The sequence below is a fragment of the Triticum dicoccoides genome, chromosome 7B (assembly GCF_002162155.2).
Source record: "Triticum dicoccoides isolate Atlit2015 ecotype Zavitan chromosome 7B, WEW_v2.0, whole genome shotgun sequence".
Lineage (NCBI taxonomy): Eukaryota > Viridiplantae > Streptophyta > Magnoliopsida > Poales > Poaceae > Triticum > Triticum dicoccoides.
Genome location: NC_041393.1, coordinates 185,015,287 through 185,035,858, shown reverse-complemented (window position 1 = coordinate 185,035,858; position 20,572 = coordinate 185,015,287). Strand labels below are relative to the sequence as shown.

Below are 20,572 nucleotides of genomic sequence, written 5' to 3'. Positions count from 1 at the left end.
TTAAAAGAAATTTAGACATGATGCAACAGCCAAGCTAGCCCAAGTGCATAGCAAGCCAGGGATGTGACAACAAGGGTCTCGATCGAGCGCGCCACCAGAGAGTACTTGTGGGGCACAACACGAAGAAACTTCCGCACTAGGCGGCCATCAGAGCCCTGGTCGCCATGGATGGACATGTTGTTGACAAGCCCGCTCAACCGCATGGCAAATTCATCGCCGGTCTCATCGGACTTGAACTGGATCTCCTTGAAGTGTCGACGCAGACCCTGAGCCTCCGCACACGACAATCGAGCCCATGCACATCGTCTTGACCGCATCCCAATCCTCCTTCACCGTTTGCATGGTGGAGAGCACGGCGAGCATCTCCGGGGCACCGCCCAGAGGACAGTCTCGAAGGCCACCGGATCATCGTGTCAGTTGGAGATGTCGGTCTCCACCGCGTCCCAAAGACCACATGTCTGCAAGACGACCCTCATCAACAACAACTAGTCACCGCAGTTGCTCCACGTTAGCGCCGGGAATGTGTCCGACATGAAGATCTCACGCCTCTGCACCGTCGGCACGGCGAGCTCGCGCTCACGGATGGTGTGGCTCCACCCACACCTCGTGGGTGAGCAAGAGGGCCAGCCTGGTCACAGTGGCGGCGTCTTCGAGCCGGAGCCTCCACCTCCGCTCTTCTCCGACGCCTTGCTCCCGCCATGTCCGCAGGATCACAACACAGGCTCTGATGCCACTTGTCAGCACAACTCTCACCTTGCACACAATGAACACAGTGACACGAGTAATTTTTTTGCTCTGCACACGATTCTTGCAGCTTTGCTCCGTTTGTCATTCTCCTTTTATTCTGTTACAAACAAAATGACCTTTAACGGCCTGAATGTAACGCCCGCGATGATCCTCGGCATTCATGCCATCCCATGAACCAGGACTTGCAGGTTGTGGACTAAGCCCAACCCACTTATCCAGCTAACCACTTCTGCCGCGCCATCCCATGACCGTGCTAACCCGAAATCAACGGGAAAAGCACCTAATCAACTAACAAGGCACATGAGCAGTCGATACGCAGACTTCTGCCATGCCACGATTGTTGGACTGAAAAGAGCTGCCATGGCAGCCAAAAACGCTGTGACATAGCACCTAAACTAGACAACACAAGTTTATTCAACACTACCTTGTGCCAATGAGGGAGCTACACATTTCCTCCAGAAGATTAAAAATTCTTGCATTGACCAGGTCCCAATCTCACAGAAATCAACTAAGCAGTACGGCTGTTCACATAACCCATGTTCGATCTAGTTCCAATGAAAAATCTCCCATGGAATTTCTGTGATCAACACACATTCCAGGTATCTGTTACATCGAACAGCATGCATCCGAGTGCAAGCCTTTTTGACACAAGACCTATGAGCTAAACCTACCTTTTCTTACCCTAGCAAAGAAAGACAAAAACAAGTGCAAATACAAACTCTAGTCAAATACATTGCGGTCAAAAAAGTACCCACATTAAGCATTTCATCTGGACACTACTACCCGCTCCCATTTGCATCAGGTGGTCAGTGTTGTCAAATTCACAAAGTTCTGATTCTCAAAAAAATAAAAATTCACTTAGTTCTCAGAGGACGTTTCGTGACCAGGGTTTTGAGAAAATGCTGAGCTTTCTTGAGATATACCGAGCTGATTTGGATATCGGCTGTTGGCAGATCGACCCATTGGGTGAGCTCTCTACTCCAGCATCGACAGCATGAGCTACCCCTGAGCCCCCCAAGATTTGAAGCAGCTTGATTGAAGACGCTTTTGCCCCCTCAGTTCCATAAACCGACAGATCAACAAGGGCAGGGATGACACCTTCCTTCATCACAAGAAAATGATCTGCCTCGGTGCTGTGGGAACATACCGTATGAAGAATAACAGATGCATGATCCTGCTCACTGCGGCTTCCTGTGTCTAGATGGTCTGAAATGGAACCGATGCAATGCTCTGATCTGATGATAAGATCAGCAGCTTGTTTCACTTCGCATAAGTTCCGCAGAATCTTCAAGCAATACTCGGTCAAGCTTACTTCACTGGGCAATGTAGACAGCTTGGCAATTATGCCTGGAGAAATCAGTAAGGATTTTACATCATTACTGGATGACAGTTCGCAGATCATCTTTAGAGCGAGCTGCAAGCACTCATTGTCTCCAGTATCCAAAGCTCCAACCACAGAAGGAGCCACAAGCGAGGCCATGAGAGGAGATTCCCGACAAATTGGATGATGCAGCAGTTCATGAAGTATCAGCAAAGCTTCCAGCTTTAACTCAGAATCAAGAAGCGATACAATCAGCCGCACTGCATCTTCAGTGATAGATAAAATTCTAGTCCTGGATGAAAATAAAAAATTAAACATTACAAATATCCATTTTAAACTAAACTAAAACTACATAATAGTATCTTAGGCCTTTGTGCAAAAGCATAGGACAGAATTCCTAACTATTGGAGCATGGAACTAGTTTAATTGAATAGAAAAACAGAGTGCATCAGGTGATCCAAAACTAGGTCTTATTACTACTTCTTACGGACTTGCGATTTACTGCTGAGAATTATTATTTTTCTTTTAGAAAGAAAATATCTTGTTTTCAACATCAACTAATATCTGCAAATGGAGAATATAAATGAAGATATATCCATACCTGCTATTGCAAAGAAACGTAAGGAAAAAATAAATTCCAGTTTTCTGAGCTTGTAATGTGCTTCTGAGATTGTCATTCTTAAGAAATTCAAGGAATGCTTCTAAAAAGCCATTGGAGATCATGGACTGCCAAACCTCATTTTTAATATTCAGGACAGTTTTTAAGTCTTTGACAGCCTGCCTTTGCAGTTCCACCGGGAGCTCTGAGTGCTCTTGAAACAAATTCAGAAACATTTCCTTATCGAAGTTGCAGAAGGACAGATACAACTGGCAATTGACATTTGAATAAAACCTGGTAAAATTAGTCTTTGGCACATCCGTTTCCCTGACTGGGGATGATAAGTAACTAGCACTACATAATGCAACTGATGAACCGCTATGCTCAACCATGTAATCAAAGTTTTTGTCAGCAATCAGGGGCGCCGAGATATCGTGCAAACTTGATAGGGAGTAATTATGAAATTGCTCGGGCAAATAAGTGCATTCAAGCTTCTGTTCTTTGCACCAGTTGTAAATAACAGCCTGCATACAAGTATTTGGAGTTATTGTAAAGTTTTCTAACTTTACTTGTGTCCTAGGACAAGTATCGTATCCTTTACTGAACCACCTCTCGATATTTTCTCTTTCATAAGTTTGTCCAGAGGCTATTATCACAGGATCATGCATCAGCTTCATAGATATTGGGCAGCAGAGCTCTGTAGGTGGTGTAGCAAGTCCTGACAAATTATTCTGATCATCATATCTCCCAGTCCCAGAGTTCACACCTGGAATGCATTTTCTGCGTGCACCAGTGTCACTAGAAATTACATTTGTGCATGTAGTTTCATTCACAGTTCCATTCTTTGCACCTGTTTCAGGCTTGCTGTTCTTTCCGTACTTTCTGACTAGATACAGGAAAAAACTGAGGATACCTTCCTTTTTGGGATCGTTGCCATTGATCTTATCTAGTAGTTTCTTGATTGCCCGTCTTTCGATTAACATAGCTTTCTGTGATGTCAGATTTAACTTTGAACATGCTAGAAGGAATGTATGCATTTCAAGTTCTTCGGTTGCATCCGAATGTCGAAGCATCTTCAAGACCGCTTTGCCAGCTTCTTCTTCTGCTGGATCAACAAGGAATTTTATATTTCGGAGATCATTATGTACATCAGCAACATGTTACAAATAGTCAGGTGTAAATATACTATTTGAAACCTGCAATATCAATATTGGCGTAGTAATAATAAATGCAGTTATTTGGTAAGCAGATTTCTGCAGACAACGCATGCCTATATGCAAATACTGGATACACCTCCAACTAAAAATATGTGAATGCGAATTTCCCATACTCAGGCTACTTTGATTGATATTCCAACAAATGGTTCGCCAGAGAATTACTCTCTTTTACATCTAGCGAGCAAACCATGTACTTAGTAATGATCCGCGTAGAAAAAAGTTTGCCTGCTATTGAGTGATCTATAAAGTTCAGTAAACTAGCCTGATCAGCCAACATGGACGGGACCATATTCTGAATCAGGAACAAGCTCCGCCTCATCGAGTTTCTAATCCTTTCGCATCGCATTGCTGTCGCTTCTCCTGTAATAGCCTGAAATGTGTGTGTTCAATATCAAAAGACAATACATGAGAAGCCAAAGAAAACCATTTTATCAACAAAAAGGCTCAGAAAAATATAAATAAAATGGTTTAACATCCTCAATGCAGAGTGACATACCAAATAAAGACTACTACACTCAATGCAGTTCTGGATTATAAGTTTCCCTTTGTCAACTATGCTGTACAGATTACATAGTTCCTCTATGCCTGCTTTACATCCTGGTTGAGCCGCTTCTATTGATGGAAGAATAGAAGTAACTTTATCCAACATCATTTTCAACTCACTGCACATCAAGCTGTGAACCTATAAAAACAGAGTCAGAGAAGAATAATCATAATAACTGAAAACTAGCTGAATATGAGGGTTTGCACAAGTACCTGGTGAAAATGATGTAACAAAATAGATAATACCATGAAAATATAAAATGGTAGTTTAAAATACCACGCGTTTAAGTTACTACACCTGCCAACTAGTACGAAAGCTAAATGCAGTATGTGCTTGATGAAAGAAATTCCACTATTTCAGGCTTAATCATTTGAGACATTGTTATTGTGATTCGAATCATAGTTGGATACAGCATTTAGCATATATTGCACGGTATTGTTTAAATATATATTAACCACACACAATTATTCTTGCTTATGATGGGAAGTACTGGATTAATAATGCCTGAAAAAACTCATGACCATTTTACTGTACCACAGATCTCCCCAGATCTAAGAAAGAATGACGACGAATTACATGCAATCAAATAATGAGCGGACACAAAAATATGAACTTCACCTTACAACAAAATACGAACAGTTATATGTAAGTAGAAATAGTTGTCAAACAAATGGAAATGCTACCAATCTAATATCTGCACCTTAGGATGTGAGTTATGCTCAGGTGTACCAAACATTCCATCAGTATTATTCTCCATCTGTCAAAAGCCATGAGAGATTGTCAAAATAGGCTGAAAAGGCAAGTTAAAGTTAACAGTCAAATAAAACCTACATGCAAACTTTCATTGTTTTGTTATTTGTAACACAATCAGTATCTTCAGCAAAAGAAAGGAGATAATGACAGTATGTATAGGCTACAAAAGGTAAACCATGTAAATTAAAAAAAAACATTGGTATATCAGATATTTCCCTAAATTAATATGTCAGATAATACTGTTATCAGGCATATTCCTGGTCACTGTCTAACACCATTGTCTTGCAATTCGAAAGTAACCTAACATTAGCACGAGTGGCCAATAATCAAGCACGAAAACAATTAGTTATGCCGCAACTCGTAGAGTTCATACATGGTGAAATGCCAATAATTTGGCCAACCAACTACTTTCTTTGAAAAACATTCTTTTATAGTTAGAACTAGATAAATCTAGTAAATCACACAAACACTTTAAGATTTCTAGTACATGTAAGAAAAATCCTTGAATACAATATCCCTTTGACCATATCCGAAATAAAATAGGAAGAACTTTAGTTGTCTTAGATAGAACATATGTACCTTCCATGCATTTTGAAAGTTATTATCCATGTCCCGTCGCATCCACCATGGTCAAAGTTTACTTTTCTATTTGTCTGGAAGACTGTTTTCACATTGCTCCAAAAACATGTGCAATTTTACAGGCACTTGTTACTATTTACTACTCCCTCCGTTCCTAAATATAAGTCTTTGTAGAGATTCCACTACGAACTACATACGGATGTATATAGATGCATTTTAAGTGTTGATTCATTCATTTTGCTCCGTATGTAGTCCACCCAGTGGAATCTAGAAAGACTTACATTTAGGAACGGAGGGAGTAGGTGGATCGATCGATTTCTTGTTTTCTTTTAAAATCAGTGCAATCTATATTAGCTGGAGTACGGAAGCAGTTGAAGGCACTGAAAATAAAACCAACAAAAACAAATTTGACCCCATAAGTACTGTGTGTATCATTCCCAGGTGACAAACGTTGGACTAGAAAGGCAAGTATAATTCAGAAAAACTGGTAACAACAGTCGTTTATTTTAATTGTTTAACTAGTATGGATTTAACTATGAAAACACAATATATACTACATCCTGTTTTCCTAAATGTAAGACGTTTTGGCAGTTTAATTTGAACTGCCAAAACATCTTACATTTAGAAACAGAGATAATAGTAGAGAACTCAGGTACAAAAAAGAAGAATCTGAAACTTGAGGAAGCAACTCACCTTTGTGACCCCCTCCCCTTGAAGAGAAGCTGTATTAATTCGTTGGATCAAACGGAGACAAGCAACCAGCGTTGGAGAGAAATGCTACCCAGAGATTAAGCAAAAACAATGAACAACCTCAAGAGCTCCTCCTTTTCTGAAACTTGTGGGCTAAAACCAAGAAAACTTCATTTTCCTGTAATTATAGGGCACCAATCAAACACGGGGAAACCATAAAACCCCACCAATCAAATTCAGGAAAGGGAAAAGATGAAAGGAGAGTCCGAAAACCGAACCTCTCAAGCAACAAGAACCTCCTTCTGATCCCCACCTCTTTTCTTCAGAGGAAACCCTCGCGCGCAGGAGCCTAGCCCCGTTCCGGGAAGGAGGACAGAGGAACTGATCGGGGAGGGCGCAAGGGGGCGAGGTGAGATCACGATGGCCGCTGCCCTGCCGCGTAAGCCAGAAACCGTTGACGATCGAAGAAGGGAGGTGGGATCGAGGACGGACTCCTCGTCACCTCGCACGTTTATCCTCTCGCTTTTCTCGGGCAGGCCTCGGTGCGCAGCCGGGGAGACTGTGGAGTGCGCTGGGACGTGGACGCGACGGCGGTGCTCTATTTCCCGGGCATGTTCAATGCGCTCTCGGCTGTCGTCCACTACGCATGGCGCGCACCGGGATTAGCAGGCGGTTTAAGCGGCGGGGTTTACGTGTGAGCTGGTGGTTTAGTTTGGTTAAATATCACGAGGTCATCTGTCATGGGCGACAGGGCATTGCGCTTTCAGATTACTTTCAGACTTTACTCCTGGGTTGGCCGCTTCCATTTGTAGCCGCCTGTTCTACCACCACTACAGAGAGCCCACGGCGCCTTCTTCGTCGAGATGCCGGCTCGTAGGCCCCGCGTGGCACACTCCCTCCCGGCTGTCGTATAGTATCATTTTTTCTGCGGGAGCCGTCTTGTCACCTTTTTCGTTCACAGGGGGCCGTCTTAACACTTCATTAGCCGTCTCTCTCACAGTTCACAAATGTTAAATTACTGGGCCCCGCTAGGTATTGGTCGACTGGACTTGATCGTAAGATCAGAACGGTCTACCATTGTGCAGCAAAAGGAAAATCACCGTGCAGCAATTTTTTTATATTATGTTTATTATACGACATTATAGTCATTTTTTGGCCTAATCTGAGACATCAATCAATAAGACAATGTTCGGTTGAACGGGTAGATATGAGTGGGCTGGGACCATCCAGATTTTGTGAATGAGATGGTTCGGTTTTGGTCTTTGGTTAAGATGAGCAGGATGAACCCATTTTATGTTTGGTTGAAGGGATAAATGTGGTTTGGATGTGGTCCTCACATAAAATAATCATAAGACACAGAAACATCATGACATACATAAAAATAATCGTGTGAGGAGCCAAATAGAAATTGGACCATTCGGTGTGACCAATTTTTTGGAGTGGGATGGTTCAGTATTTTCAGATCATATTCTCCTTTTTTTGTTGCAACTATTCAAGTGTTTTTTTAACCGAATAACTATGTTTTTATTTTTTGGTATGGTTCCAATCCATCGTCGGCGGCCCCTTCAACCAAACACATCCTTAGTACTCAGTGTCAGTTTCTGTTTTTTTTCTATTTCTTTGTTTCACAGAAAAATCATACTAAACAAAGTCCAAACACGGTGAAACTTTATGGTGATTTTTATTTTGGACCAGAAGAGACCATAGAAGTTTCGGGGAGAGACCACAAGATGCACGAGGGAGCGACAAGCTCACCAGGCGTGCCCTGGGGGGAAGGCGCCATCAACACTTGTGGGGCCCACAGGGCTCCATTTGATCTAATCTCTTGCCTATAAATTCCCTAAAATCGAGACCCGAAATAATTTTATCGTCGTTGCAAGCCTCTGTTCTTCCGCGATCCCATCTGGAGGCCTCCACCGGTACTCTGCCAGAGGGCGAAACCATTGGGGAGGCAATCTTCATCGACCTTGTTGCCTCCGTGATGATGCGTAAGTAGTTCCATAGGACCTACGTGTCCATAGCAGTAGTTAAGTGGTTCTCTCTCTCTCTCTCTCTCTCTCTCTCTCTCTCTCAATACAATGATCTCTTCAAATATCTATTCGATGTAATTCTCGCGGTGTGTTTGTTGGGATCCGATGAATTGTGGGTTTATGATCGTATTATTCATTTGAAAATATTTTAGTCTTTTTTGAGATTTATTTATGTGTGATTTTATAGCCTTGTATTTCTCTCCGATCTGTCTATCTCTTTTGGCCAATTAGATCGATTTATCTTCAGTGGGAGAGGTGTTTGGTAGTAGGTTCAATCTTGTGGTGTCCTTACTATATGATAAGAGGAGTTGCAAGGCGCATATTTGTATTGTTGCTACTAACGATAAAACGATGGGGTTCAAACATATTATTTGATCTTACTTTGTCTACAATATGTCATTATGCTTCAAGCATTACTCTGTTTGCTATGAACTTAATACTTTGAGATGCATGTTGGATAGCGGTCTTGAGGTGGATCGAGTAATAGTAGTAGGCGCCAGCAAGTTTAACGTTCTACTTGTCACAGATGTAATGCTATATATTGATCCTCCCATGAAGAATCATCATAACTATGCACTATTTTGTCAATTGTCCAACAGTAATTTGTCTACCCACTATTGCTATACTTATGAGAGAGATGTCTCTAGTGACCCTATGGCCCTCGGGTCCATCTTCCATATTTACTAAAACCCTAAAAATTGCTCGTTGTTTTTATTCCCTTTTTATTTATTACTTTACTTTATATATCTACCACTACCAGATTTAATCCTTGCAATTGGCGAGAACAAGGGGATTGACAACCCTCTTGCCTTCGTTGGGTGCTGATACGTCTCCAACGTATCTATAATTTTTTATTGTTCCATGCTATTATATTACCCCTTTTGGATGTTTATGGGCTTTATTTTATACATTTATATCATTTTTGGGACTAACCTACTAACCGGAGGCCCAGCCCATATTGCTGTTTTATTGCATGTTTCAGTATTTCGAAGAAAAGGAATATCAAACGGAGTCCAAACGGAATGAAACCTTCGGCAGCGTGATATTTTGGAAGAATGTGACTTGGAGTCCACGTCAGAAGATCCTCGAGGAGGCCACGAGATAGGAGGCCGCGCCCCCCTTATAGGGTGGTGGCCCCCTGTCTCGTGGGCCCCTCGAGCACCTCCCGACCGACTTCTTTCGCCCCTATATAAGCCTACGTACCCTAAAACCATCGAATATCAAGATAGATCGGGAGTTCCGCCGCCGCAAGCCTCTGTAGCCACCAAAAACCTCTCGGGAGCCCGTTCCGGCACCCTGCCGGAGGGGGAATCCATCACCGGTGGCCATCTTCATCATCTCGGCGCTCTCCATGATGAGGAGGGAGTAGTTCACCCTCGGGGCTGAGGGTATGTACCAGTAGCTATGTGTTTGATCTCTCTCTCTCTCTCTCTCTCTCTCTCTCTCTCTCTCTCTCTCTCTCTCGTGTTCTCTCTCGTGTTCCCTCTATGGCACGATCTTGATGTATCCCGAGCTTTGCTATTGTAGTTGGATCTTATGATATTTCTCCCCCTCTACTTTCTTGTGATGAATTGAGTTTCCCCTTTGAAGTTATCTTATCGGATTGAGTCTTTTATGAGAACACTTGATGTATGTTTTGCCATGTTTATCTGTGGTGACAATGGGATATCATGTGCTACTTGATGTATGTTTTGGTGACCAACTTGCGGGTTCCGCCCATGAACCTATGCATAGGGGTTGGCACATGTTCTTGACTCTCCGGTAGAAACTTTGGGGCACTCTTTGAAGTACTTTGTGTTGGTTGGATGAATCTGAGATTGTGTGATGCATATCGTATAATCATGCCCACGGATACTTGAAGTGACAATGGAGTATCTATGTGACATTAGGGTTTTGGTTGATTTGTGTCTTAAGGTGTTATTCTAGTATGAACTCTTTTATAGATTGATCCAAAAGAATAGCTTTGAGGTGGTTTCGTACCCTACCATAATCTCTACGTTTGTTCTCCGCTATTAGTGGCTTTGGAGTGACTCTTTGTTGCATGTTGAGGGATTGTTATATGATCTATCTATGTTATTATTGTTGAGAGAACTTGCACTAGTGAAAGTATGAACCCTAGGCCTTGTTTCCTATCATTGCAATACCGTTTACGCTCACTTTTATCATTAGTTACCTTGCTGTTTTTATATTTTCAGATTACAAATACTTATATCTACCATCCATATTGCACTTGTATCACCATCTCTTCGCCGAACTAGTGTACCTATACAAATTACCATTGTATTGGGTGTGTTGGGGACACAAGAGACTATTTGTTATTTGGTTGCAGGGTTGTTTGAGAGAGACCATCTTCATCCTACGCCTCCCACGGATTGATAAACCTTAGGTCATCCACTTGAGGGAAATTTGCTACTGTCCTACAAACCTATGCACTTGCAGGCTCAACAACGTCTACAAGAAGAAGGTTGTGTAGTAGACATCAAGCTCTTTTCTGGCGCCGTTGCCGGGGAGGTGAGTGCTTGAAGGTATATCTTTAGATCTTGCAATCGAGTCTTTTAGTTTCTTGTTTTATCACTAGTTTAGTTTATAAAATAAAAATACAAAAAAATGGAGTTAAGTTTGTCTCATACGCTTCGTCTTTTTAATATCTTTCGTGAGTTTGATGATAAGGAAAATTGTGCTCAAGTGCTAGAAGAAGAGTGCATTAAAATGCTTGATACTAAATCTTTGAATGATGAGCATGATTGCAATGTTGTTAGTATAAACTCCTTGAATATCCTTAGTACTAATGATGATTGCTCTAGTCATGATGAAAATATATCTTATGAGCATGTCAACTTTTGTGGAGTGCATGTTTGCATGAACACACCAAATAGAGAAGATATATATTGCAAGAGGCATAAGTATTTAGAAACTAAGAAGTTGCAAGAAAGGCTAGATATGAGTGCGGAGAATTTAAGATATCTTTCCTGTTGTGAATTTTGCAATAAACAAGATCATTTACATCTCCAATGCAAATTGTTTCATGATCGGATCGTGTCCAAAAATTGTGATGATTTGATCTCCCTTTCTCATTACAATGAACTTAGATTGCTTTTGGGTTGTGAAGAGTTGAAACGTTTAACCAAGCCTATTCCAGAATTTAATCTTATGCATTTTCTTGATATTGATCTAGAAAAGATTTATATGTTTTGTGCGGAGAATTGCACTGAAAATCCTTATATTGCCAATTACCTAAAGAAAAGAAAGCAAATAGAAGACGATGAGAATACTAATGAAAGGGAAGAGACTTCCCAATATCCTCCTATTATTTCTCATGATGAATCAGGTAAGGAGGAGGAGCTTTCTATTCAACCAATCTCATCAATAAGGAGCTCAAAGAGGAAGGTTGAAACCACACATAATGTGAAAAAGAAAAAGAAAAGAAGGAGCAACAAAGGTAAAAAGGTATCCCTCCCAAATGATGTTGCTCCTACTACTCATTGTGATGATGATAATTGCTATACTATTGGTGCTATCAATATTTTTAATGATGAGAGTGATTATGCTTATGATATGAAAGGGCCCATGCTTGGGGAAGCTATGTTTGATGAGGATGAAATATTTGAGAATATATTTGCTGAAATTAATGTTTATCCCAAGCTTGGGGATGCTTTGTTTAATGAAGATGATATTTTTAGCATCCCAAGTTTTGATATGCAAAGTTGTTATGATGATAACATGCCTCCTACTTATGATGATTATATTGATGAAAGTGGGTTCGGAAGAGTGTCAACTTTAGGAAGTAGTGATCCCACTATTTTGGAGGATGTTGAATTTTATTATGATGAATATGAAAGTGGATTTGGAAGAGTGTCAACTTTATTTAGTGATTCCACTATCTTGGGAGAGGTTTCAATCGATTATGATGAGAACGAAGTTGCTACTTATGATGATTATTGTGATGAAACTTATGCTATAAAAAGTAGTGATGATTATATTTACAAATCTTGTCATGATTATGATTACCCTTTTTCTGAACATTACTCTTTTAATGTGGAAACAATTTTTAGTGTTCAAGTCTCTTATGATACTCCCACTATTCTGGATGAGAAGAATTTTGCTTATGTGGAGAGTAGTAATTTTTTTATGCTAGTAGATCATGAAAAGAATGCTTTAGGTGCTGGTTATATTGTTGAATTCATTCATGATGCTACTGAAAATTATTATGAGGGGGGAACATATGCTTGTAGTAATTGCAATAATATCAAGTTTCCTCTCTATGTGCTTCAAATCTTGAAGCTATGCTTGTTTTACCTTCCTATGCTAGTTGATTGTTGTTCCCATAAGTTGTTTTCTCACAAAATCCCTATGCATAGGAAGTGGGTTAGACTTAAATGTGCTAGTCATATGCTTCATGATGCTCCCGTTATATTTCAATTCTTATCTTTTTTTTGTGAGCATCATTGTCATCATCATGCCTAGCTAGAAAAACATTAAAGAAAAGCGCTTGTTGGGAGACAACCCAATATTTACCCTTACTGTTTTTGTGTGTTCACATGATTATGCTACTATAGTAATCATGTTTTATAGCTTTTGTTTCAATAAAGTGCCAAGTAAGACCTTTAGGATAGCTTACGGTGATAGTTGTGTTGATCCTGTTGAAAATCAGAAACTTTTGCACCCAGTAATTTAGTTTTGTTAATTCACATAAATGTGATTATGATCTGATTCTTTTTGCTCTGGATTGGTACACGAATTGCTTAGGACTTCCTAATTTGGTAGGATTTTTGGAGTTCCAGAAGTATACGTTTGATACAGATTACTACAGACTGTTCTATTTTTGACAGATTCTGTTTTCTATGTGTTGTTTGCTTATTTTGATGAATCTATGAGTAGTATCGGAGGGTATGAACCATATATAAGTTTGAATACAGTAGATATTACACCAATATGAATTTAGAATGACTTCATTACAGTACCTAAGTGGTGGTTTTATTTTCTTATACTAACGGAGCTTATGAGTTTTCTGTTGAGTTTTGTGTTGTGAAGTTTTCAAGATTTGGGTAAAGATTCGATGGACTATGGAATAAGGAGTGGCAAAAGCCTAAGCTTGGGGATGCCCAAGGCACCCCAAGGCAATATTCAAGGACAACCAAGAGCCTAAGTTTGGGGATGCCCCGGATGGCATCCCCTCTTTCGTCTTCGTTCATCGGTAACTTTACTTGGAGCTATATTTTTATTCACCACATGATATGTGTTTTGCTTGGAGTGTCATTTTATTTTGTTAGTATTTGTTTTATGTTAGTTAGAATAATGTTTTGCATCTTTAGTTTTAATAAAAAAAAGTCAAGGATAGCCTTTGCCATGCTTATTTTGCTAGTATACATGTTGCTGTTTGAAAAACAGAAAGTTTACCGCTGTTGCAAAAATTCCCTAGAAAATTCAGAGCATGATATAATGTTGAAACCTTTTGCATAATGAGCTCCGATAAATTTATTACAGTGGAAATTTTATTTCACATTTTTTGGAGTTAGGGAAGTATTGATACTCTTGCATTCTTTACAGACTGTACTGTTTTGGCAGATTGCTGTTATGTTTACATTGTTTGCATATGTTTGCTTGTTTAATGATTATATTTGAGGATAGGAGTATTAAATATGCAGATGCATTTAGTATGAAATGTGAAATAATAATTTTAGTGATTTGTTACAGTGGAAAATGATAAGGTTTTGCATTGGTTTATACTAACCTATCTCACGAGTTCTTGTTGAGTTTGGTGTGGATGAAGCTTTTGATAAAAAGAGAAACCATGATATGAGAGGAATTAAGGAGACACAAAAGTTCAAGCTTGGGGATGCCCAAGGCACCCCAAGATAATATTTCAAGAAGTCTCAAGTATCTAAGCTTGGGGATGCCCCGGTAGGCATCCCACCTTTCTTCTTCAACAACTATCGGTTAGTATCGGTTGAGCCTAAGTTTTTGCTTCTTCACATGAGTTGTGCTATCCTTGCAATGTCATTTTATTTTGTTTTGTTTGCTGTTTGAATAAGATACCAAGATCTGAAATTCCTTAATGTTAGAGATTCTTCACATAGTTACACAATTATTCGACTACTCATTGATCTTCACCTATATCTTTCGGAGTAGTTTGTCATTTGCTCTAATGCATCACTTATATCTTTTAGAGCATGGCGGTGGTTATATTTTGTAGAAACTGCTAGTATCTCATGCTTCACTTATATCTTTTTGAGAGTCTTTTAGAACAACATGGTATTTGCTATGGTTATAGAGTTGGTCCTAGAATGATGAGCATCCAAGTTGGGTATAATAAAAACTATCATAGAAAGTGAATTGGATGCTATGATCAATTTGATGCTTGATAATTGTTTTGAGATATGGAGGTAGTGATATTAAAGTCATGCTAGTTGGGTGATTATGGATTTAAAGAATGCTTGTGTTGAAGTTTGTGATTCCCGTAGCATGGACGTATGGTGAACCGCTTTGTGATGAAGTTGGAGCACAATTTTATTTATTGAGTGTCTTCCTTATGAGTGGCGGTCGGGGACGAGCGATGGTCTTTTCCTACCAATCTATCCCCCTAGGAGCATGCGCGTAGTGCTTTGGTTTTTGATGTCTTCTAAATTTTTGCAACAAGTATATGAGTTCTTTTGATTAATGTTGAGTCCATGGATTATACGCATCCTTTCACCCTTCCACCATTGCTAGCCTCTCTTGTACCGTGCAACTTTCACCGGTACCATACACCCACCATACTCCTTCCTCAAAACAGCCACCATACCTACCTATTATGACATTTCCATAGCCATTCCGAGATATATTGCCATGCAACTTTCCACCGTTCCGTTCATATGACACGCATTACTTTTGTCATATTGCTTTTTGCATGATCATGTAGTTGACATTGTATTTGTGGCAAGGCCACCTTCATAATTTCCATACATGTCGCTCTTGATTCATTGCATATCCCGGTACACCGCCGGAGGCATTCATATAGAGTCATATCTTGTTCTAGCTTTGAGTTGTAATTTTTGAGTTGTAAATCCATAAAAGTGTGATGATCTTCATTATTAGAGCATTGTCCTAATGAGGAAAGTATGATGAAGACTATGATTCCCCCACAAGTCGGGATGAGACTTCGGACTTTACAAAAAAAGGGTAAGAAAAAAAATAGAAAGGCCAAAGAAAAAAAGAGAAAAAAAAGAGAAAAAAATGATAAAATGAGAGAAAAAGAGAGAAGGGACAATGCTACTATCTCTTTTTCCACACTTGTGCTTCAAAGTAGCACCATGATCTTCATGATAGAAAGTCTCATATGTTGTCACTTTCATATACTAGTGGGAATTTTCATTATATAACTTGGCTTGTATATTCCAACAATGGGCTTCCTCAAATGCCCTAGGTCTTCATGAGCAAGCAAGTTGGATGCACACCCACCTAGTTTCTTTTGTTGAGCTTTCATATATTTATAGCTCTAGTGCATCCGTTGCATGGCAATCCCTACTCACTCACATTGATATCTATTAATGGGCATCTCCATAGCCCATTCATATGCCTAGTTGATGTGAGACTATCTTCTCCTTTTTGTCTTCCCCACAACCACCATCCTATTCCACCTATAGTGCTATGTCCATGGCTCACGCTCATGTATTGCGTGAAAGTTGAAAAAGTTTGAGATTACTGAAGTGTGAAACAATTGCTTGGCTTGTCATCGAGGTTGTGCATGATTAAATACTTTGTGTGATGAAGATAGAGCAACAACCAGACTATATGATTTTGTAGGGATAACTTTCTTTAGCCATGTTATTTTCAGAAGACATGATTACTTTGGTTAGTATGCTTGAAGTGTTACTATTTCTTTTATCAATATGAACTTTTATTTTGAATCATTTTGGATCTGAACATTCATGCCACAATAAAGAAAATTACATTGAGAATTATGCTAGGTAGCATTCCACATCAAAAATTCTGTTTTTATCATTTACCTACTCGAGGACGAGTAGGAATTAAGCTTGGGGATGCTTGATACGTCTCCAACGTATCTATAATTTTTGATTGTTCCATGCTATTATATTGCCCCTTTTAGATGTTTATGGGCTTTATTTTACACATTTATATCATTTTTGGGACTTACCTACTAACCGGAGGCCCAGCCCATATTGCTGTTTTATTGCCCGTTTCAGTATTTCGAAGAAAAGGGATATCAAACAGAGTCCAAACGGAATGAAACCTTCGGCAACGTGATTTTTTTGGAAGAATATGATCCTGGAGACTTGGAGTCCACGTCAGAAGATCCTCGAGGAGGCCACGAGGTAGGAGGCCGTGCCCCCTTACAGGGTGGTGGCCCCCTGTCTCGTGGGCCCCTCGAGCACCTCCCGACCGACTTCTTTCGCCTATATAAGCCTACGTACCCTAAAACCATCGAATATCAAGATAGATCAGGAGTTCCGCCGCTGCAAGCCTCTGTAGCCACCAAAAACCTCTTGGGAGCCCGTTCTGGCACCCTGCCAGCGGGGGAATCCATCACCGGTGCCATCTTCATCATCCCGGCGCTCTCCATGACGAGGAGGGAGTAGTTCACCCTCGGGGCTGAGGGTATGTACCAGTAGCTATGTGTTTGATCTCTCTCCCTCTCTCTCGTGTTCTCTCTCTTGTTCCCTCTATGGCACGATCTTGATGTATCCCGAGCTTTGCTATTGTAGTTGGGTCTTATGATGTTTCTCCCCCTCTACTCTCTTGGATGAATTGAGTTTCCCCTTTGAAGTTATCTTATCAGATTGAGTCTTTTATGAGAACACTTCATGTATGTCTTGCCGTGTTTATCTGTGGTGACAATGGGATATCATGTGCTACTTGATATATGTTTTGGTGACCAACTTGTGGGTTCCGCCCATGAACCTATGCATAGGGGTTGGCACACGTTCTTGACTCTCCGGTAGAAACTTTGGGGCACTCTTTGAAGTACTTTGTGTTGGTTGGATGAATCTGAGATTGTGTGATGCATATCGTATAATCATGCCCATGGATACTTGAAGTGACAATGGAGTATCTATGTGACATTAGGGTTTTGGTTGATTTGTGTCTTAAGGTGTTATTCTAGTACGAACTCTTTTATAGATTGATCCGAAAGAATAGCTTTGAGGTGGTTTTGTACCCTACCATAATCTCTACGTTTGTTCTCCGCTATTAGTGGCTTTGGAGTGACTCTTTGTTGCATGTTGAGGGATTGTTATATGATCTATCTATGTTATTATTGTTGAGAGAACTTGCACTAGTGAAAGTATGAACCCTAGGCCTTGTTTCCTATCATTGCAATACCGTTTACGCTCACTTTTATAATTAGTTACCTTGCTGTTTTTATATTTTTCAGATTACAAATACTTATATCTACCATCCATATTGCACTTGTATCACCATCTCTCGCCGAACTAGTGCACCTATACAAATTACCATTGTATTGGGTGTGTTGGGGACACAAGAGACTCTTTGTTATTTGGTTGCAGGGTTGTTTGAGAGAGAGCATCTTCATCCTACGCCTCCCACGGATTGATAAACCTTAGGTCATCCACTTGAGGGAAATTTGCTACTGTCCTACAAACCTGTGCACTTGCAGGCCCAACAACGTCCACAAGAAGAAGGTTGTGTAGTAGACATCAGGTGCAAGCATTTGCTTTGTGTGTCCATGTACCGCTTATATTGTTTGTGTGGTGCCCACTGGTTCGGTAAATCTTGGTTCTTAACTGAGGGAAATAATATCTGCTACTATACTACATCACCCTTAGGCGTTGTTCGGTATCGCTCCGCTCTAGAACTCCGGGAGCGGAGTTGGTGGAGCTGCAATTCAAAATGGTGAAGTTACAGTTTCTCCGCTCCGCAGATTCCGGGAGTGGGTGATTACTGAACAGGCCCTTACTCTTCGGGAAATCTCAATGCCTATCACAAGTAGCAGCCTTGTGGCCGGATGTCCTCCTGGTGGCCTTGTTTCTAAAGTTTTGGCCCTAGCTTCAGTCAGTTATCATGTCGATGTTCCATGAATTTTACATTGGGTCTCTTGACATGACACGTCTAAACTTTGGTGTCATTACCTTGAACCCAAAAGTAGTTAGGGTGACGAATATTCTGCACTTTAGGATGATTATGGTGATTAATGTGCTTGAGCGAATTTTGGCGAAGGTCTGTGTAGCACGTTTTGCACCTATTGTGGCCTTGCACACAATCTGACTCGAGGGTCCTGATGAGCAAGTTCGAGCCACTTACGGGAAGGGCTGCGTCTCGGGTGGAACCGTGGTACGTCCTATTTACTTCGGAAGGAAGTAAGTCAGTCTTGATTGACTCTAACCTATCTTGCCACACCATATATATGATGGGGTTGTATATCTTGTTGGAGGGGGTTCATAGCTCGTTTGATAAAGACATGTCCTGGTTCTTCTAGCAGGCGGTGAGCCGCCGCCAGAAATACCATATAGTGAAGTGTGCTAACATTTGTATGCCCAAGGACCTAGGAGGGTTGGGCATCCTAGTGTCCCGTTGCATTAATGTGGCCCTCATGTTGCGGTGGGTTTGGCAGATCATTCATAGGGAGAGGGGTTTGTGTCTATGGCTTCTTCAGGCTAAGTACCTGCGGGCGAGCCCCTCCCTTCTTGCTTGCACATGGAGGGATCCCAGTTCTGGAAGTCCATGCAGTGGATCAAATAGGAAATCCACCTTAGGGTTTCCTTCTCTATAGGCAATGGTGAAGGAACTCTATTCTGGCTTAATACATGGGTTGGCGGAGTCCCATTGCGTATGAGATTCCCAGGCTTGTTTGCCATCTGTGCATATCCGATGGTGTTGGTCTTGACAACTACCCAGAATGGCCACTGGAACTTCTTGTTTCGAAGGTCATTTGGGTAGGCGGAGATAGTAGATTCGGCTAATTTGTGGGCTGCCTTCCGCCGGTGCTCGTGGATAGTCCGAACACCATATTGTGGAGTCTCTAACCTTCAGGTGTGTTCTCCGTTGGCTCGACTTGTCATGCTCTGTGTCATTGTCATACTATTCTTTGGACTACTCCTCTTTGGAAAGCGCCTCCGCCCTTGAAGATCCAGATTTTTGTGTGGCATTGTTGAGGAACCGACTCCCATCCGGGACAGAGGTGCTTAAGAGATAGGACCCTAGTAATGGCTTTTGTCCCCTTTGTGATGTCCCGGAAACAGGTACCCATATCCTTTTCTCTTACACGGTGGAAGAGTTCCATGTAGCTTCGTCCGTGAGGCTCTAGGGCCGGACTAGGAGGCCTCGAACCTGGCTGGGTTTCTTGAGACTAGGGCCAATCTGATCGGGCAACAATGCTGACTGTTCTGGTTGATTTTTGCGGTGTTAGCTTGGATGATGTGCACAACGTGATGTCCCGGAAACAGGTACCCATATCCTTTTCTCTTACACGGTGGAAGAGTTCCATGTAGCTTCGTCCGTGAGGCTCTAGGGCCGGACTAGGAGGCCTCGAACCTGGCTGGGTTTCTTGAGACTAGGGCCAATCCGATCGGGCAACAATGCTGACTGTTCTGGTTGATTTTTGCGGTGTTAGCTTGGATGATGTGCACAACGTGTAATAAGATAGTCATTGAGAGGGTCTTTCCTAGGTGTGCCTTAGACTCGCCCTTCAATTTCCTTACTTTCGTGCAGCACTGGCCCCCCTTGTCTAGGTAGCGTCACCACAAGCGTCCTGGACTGATGATGGATGCGCTACATGCTACCGCTAGACGTCTATCCTCACATTAGGATCCTTGAGTCTGCAAACACTTTGTGGCCTTTTTCTGATTTCTTTTCTACTTTTCCTTGGGCGTATTTGTGCTTATACCCCATCCAGTCTATGTAACTTCGATGCACTTGAAATTGTTGTATGGATGTTGGCTTTATTTATAAAGTGGGAATAAATCCTATTTTGAGGAGGAAAAATCCGAATGGACCAACCATTATAGCATACAAACTCAATGCAACACTTTTTTATGCGTTTACACACATCCATGTAAACACATATTGTCATAATAATTTTTATCGCAGCATGTCAAAAGCATGTAACAAGGTCACAACATTTTAAACACATCCATGCAA

General features: G+C 41.1%; 1 protein-coding gene across 1 annotated transcript; it reads right to left on the bottom strand.

Annotated features, from left to right (window-relative positions):
- Positions 1-1,269: 1,269 nt before the first annotated feature.
- LOC119338478 (U-box domain-containing protein 6-like) lies at positions 1,270-7,042 on the bottom strand. Its single transcript, XM_037610809.1, has 8 exons — positions 6,728-7,042; positions 6,453-6,627; positions 5,760-6,139; positions 5,128-5,184; positions 4,380-4,565; positions 4,146-4,253; positions 2,670-3,823; positions 1,270-2,360 (listed from the first exon to the last, which is right to left on the bottom strand). The coding sequence occupies exons 3-8, from the start codon at positions 5,799-5,801 to the stop codon at positions 1,613-1,615; spliced, it is 2,295 nt and encodes a 764-aa protein (XP_037466706.1). The 5' UTR covers positions 5,802-6,139; positions 6,453-6,627; positions 6,728-7,042; the 3' UTR covers positions 1,270-1,612.
- Positions 7,043-20,572: the final 13,530 nt, after the last annotated feature.